This window comes from Rutidosis leptorrhynchoides, chromosome 4, assembly GCF_046630445.1.
Source record: "Rutidosis leptorrhynchoides isolate AG116_Rl617_1_P2 chromosome 4, CSIRO_AGI_Rlap_v1, whole genome shotgun sequence".
In the NCBI taxonomy this organism is placed as follows: domain Eukaryota; kingdom Viridiplantae; phylum Streptophyta; class Magnoliopsida; order Asterales; family Asteraceae; genus Rutidosis; species Rutidosis leptorrhynchoides.
The window spans coordinates 153,414,326-153,416,489 of record NC_092336.1 but is presented as its reverse complement, the minus strand read 5'-3'; the positions used below and the strand labels follow the sequence as shown (position 1 = coordinate 153,416,489).

At 35.8% G+C, this 2,164-nt stretch overlaps 1 protein-coding gene across 1 annotated transcript; it reads right to left on the bottom strand.

Annotated features, from left to right (window-relative positions):
- Positions 1-317: 317 nt before the first annotated feature.
- On the bottom strand, positions 318-1,559 carry LOC139841140 (uncharacterized). Its single transcript, XM_071831373.1, has one exon. It carries the CDS (start codon positions 1,557-1,559, stop codon positions 318-320), a length of 1,242 nt encoding a protein of 413 aa, XP_071687474.1.
- Between the last annotated feature and the right edge of the window lie 605 nt (positions 1,560-2,164).

Sequence of the window (2,164 nt, the reverse complement as noted above, 5' to 3'; positions counted from 1 at the left end):
AAATTTTAGTCCAGTTGTGACGACATTTAGGGGGACGTTTTCTTTTTTCACCAACATTTGTATGATATTTACCGGGATTACCAACTGGAAACAAATCTGTAAGTTGGTTTTTGGTATTAGCTACTTTGAACTTTCTAGGTTTAGAGGTATGATCAACCTTACCATTGAATTCTAAGCTTTCTCTGTATGGGTGATTCGATTCAAGGTTCGGTCTGTAACTGACAAAAACAATTTTGTTTTTCACACGCATAGCAGGAGTGTCCTCGTTACATGTAGGGCATGCTTTATAGCCTTGGCCACTCTAACCGGACAAACTACTACGGGCAGGATAATCGTTTATGGTCCAAATAAGCATTGCTTTTCATTTGAAAATACGTGTTTGTAACTGAGTCATGTGTAACAACCCCTTCGGACCATAAAATCTTCAGTTCATCAACTAAAGGCCTCAAGTAAACATCAACATCTTTTCCAGGTGATTTAGGACCAGAAATTAATAGAGTCGACATGAGAGAACTTTCTTTCATACATATCCACGACGGCGTGTTGTATGTTGTCAATATTACTGGCCACATGTTGTAAGGATTATTCATGTTGCCGAATGGATTGAAACCATCAGCAGCCAACCCTAGTCGAACGTTTCTGTGTTCACGTGTAAAATCCAGATATCTTTTATCAATTTCTTTCCAAGCTCGACCATCTACCGGATGACGCATCTTACCCTCTTCGTTGCACTGCCCAGTAGCATGCCAAGTCATATCCTTTGCAGTGTATCTGGAACTGTACAAACGTTTTAGTCTTGGAGTTATTGGAAAATAACGCAAAACTTTATTAGGAACTTTTTTCCCCATTATGCGTTCATCTTTCCATCTACTCTCGTTACATATTGGACAGTTTTCCAAATCCTGGTATTCTTTATAAAACAAACAATAATCATTCTTACAAGCATGTATCGCTTGATACCCTAAACCGATCTTTCTCATCCACTTCTTAGTTTCGTAAAATGATTTCGGAATTGTGTTATTTAGGTGATGTGATTGTATGAGTAATTCTAACAATTGGTCGAATGAAGTAATCGTCCATTCGTTCAAGACCTTAATGTGTGTTAACTTGGCTAAAAACTCTAATAAGGACAACTTGCTACCGGGATATAGCTCGGTTTGGGTGGAGTCAATTAAATCCTCAAGACCAGTTGCAGTCATGTCATTCATAGTCTCATCATCATTCGGACCTTCCTCCTCAAAATTAGGAACTTCCTCTAACTGAATATCGTGCAATAAATTTCTTAGAGGGTCCATTGTGTTGTGTACTTCGGGTGGTTGTGGTAGTTCACCGTGATGTCGCCAAATAGTATAAGAGGGTTCAAACCCATTTTTAATTATATGGTCTTTTATATGTTTAGGTTTAAGAAAAACCGTATTACCACAATGTTTACATGGGCAACTACACTTACCGTGCGAATCCAAATAGTTTTTACACCTCTCAATAAATGCATTAAGACCAATGATAAAGTCAGGATTAAATGAATGTCGTATAGTAGTCCACCTCTTATCAATCGTCATAGATATTCCCTAATTAAATCAAGTTTAAAACAGCAAAAAACTTTAAAATTAAAAACACTTAATATATGTATAATCAAAGCCGGGTGGTCCAACTATGGAAGGCAACCTAACCCACTCTCTGAATGTTTTGTCTCAACTATGGATGCGCACAACTAATTTACTAGTTAGCAAAAATTCGGCAGCATTTCCCCTAAACTCCCCAAATATGTCGTATTAAACGCATATTTGTAGGAGTAAAGGGAAAATGTGTTCCAAAATTTTTGTAACTAGTAAATAAGTTATACGCATCCACATCCTAAAAGAAACAAAACACACAGAATGCAGTCCCAAAAAGGGGACCTTTCAAAGTTAATTTCTAATAAATTAACCTTGGACGGGTATTCTATAGGATTGATTAATTTCGAACCTAAGGTACAACAATTCCGAAATTAACCACTTAACCTAACAATGTTCATAAAACAATAAGTATAAACATAAACATAAACAATAACATTTAATACTAAACATACAACTTTCATCACCAAACACATCAATTTACAAACTAAATATATACTCAATTTTCTAATTAAAAAAATACATAACTAAACATAATCAACATGCATAAC

Excerpts from the sequence above, each read along its gene's own strand:
- LOC139841140 (XM_071831373.1), bottom strand. The coding sequence starts at position 1,559 with ATGACGATTGATAAGAGGTGGACTACTATACGACATTCATTTAATCCT.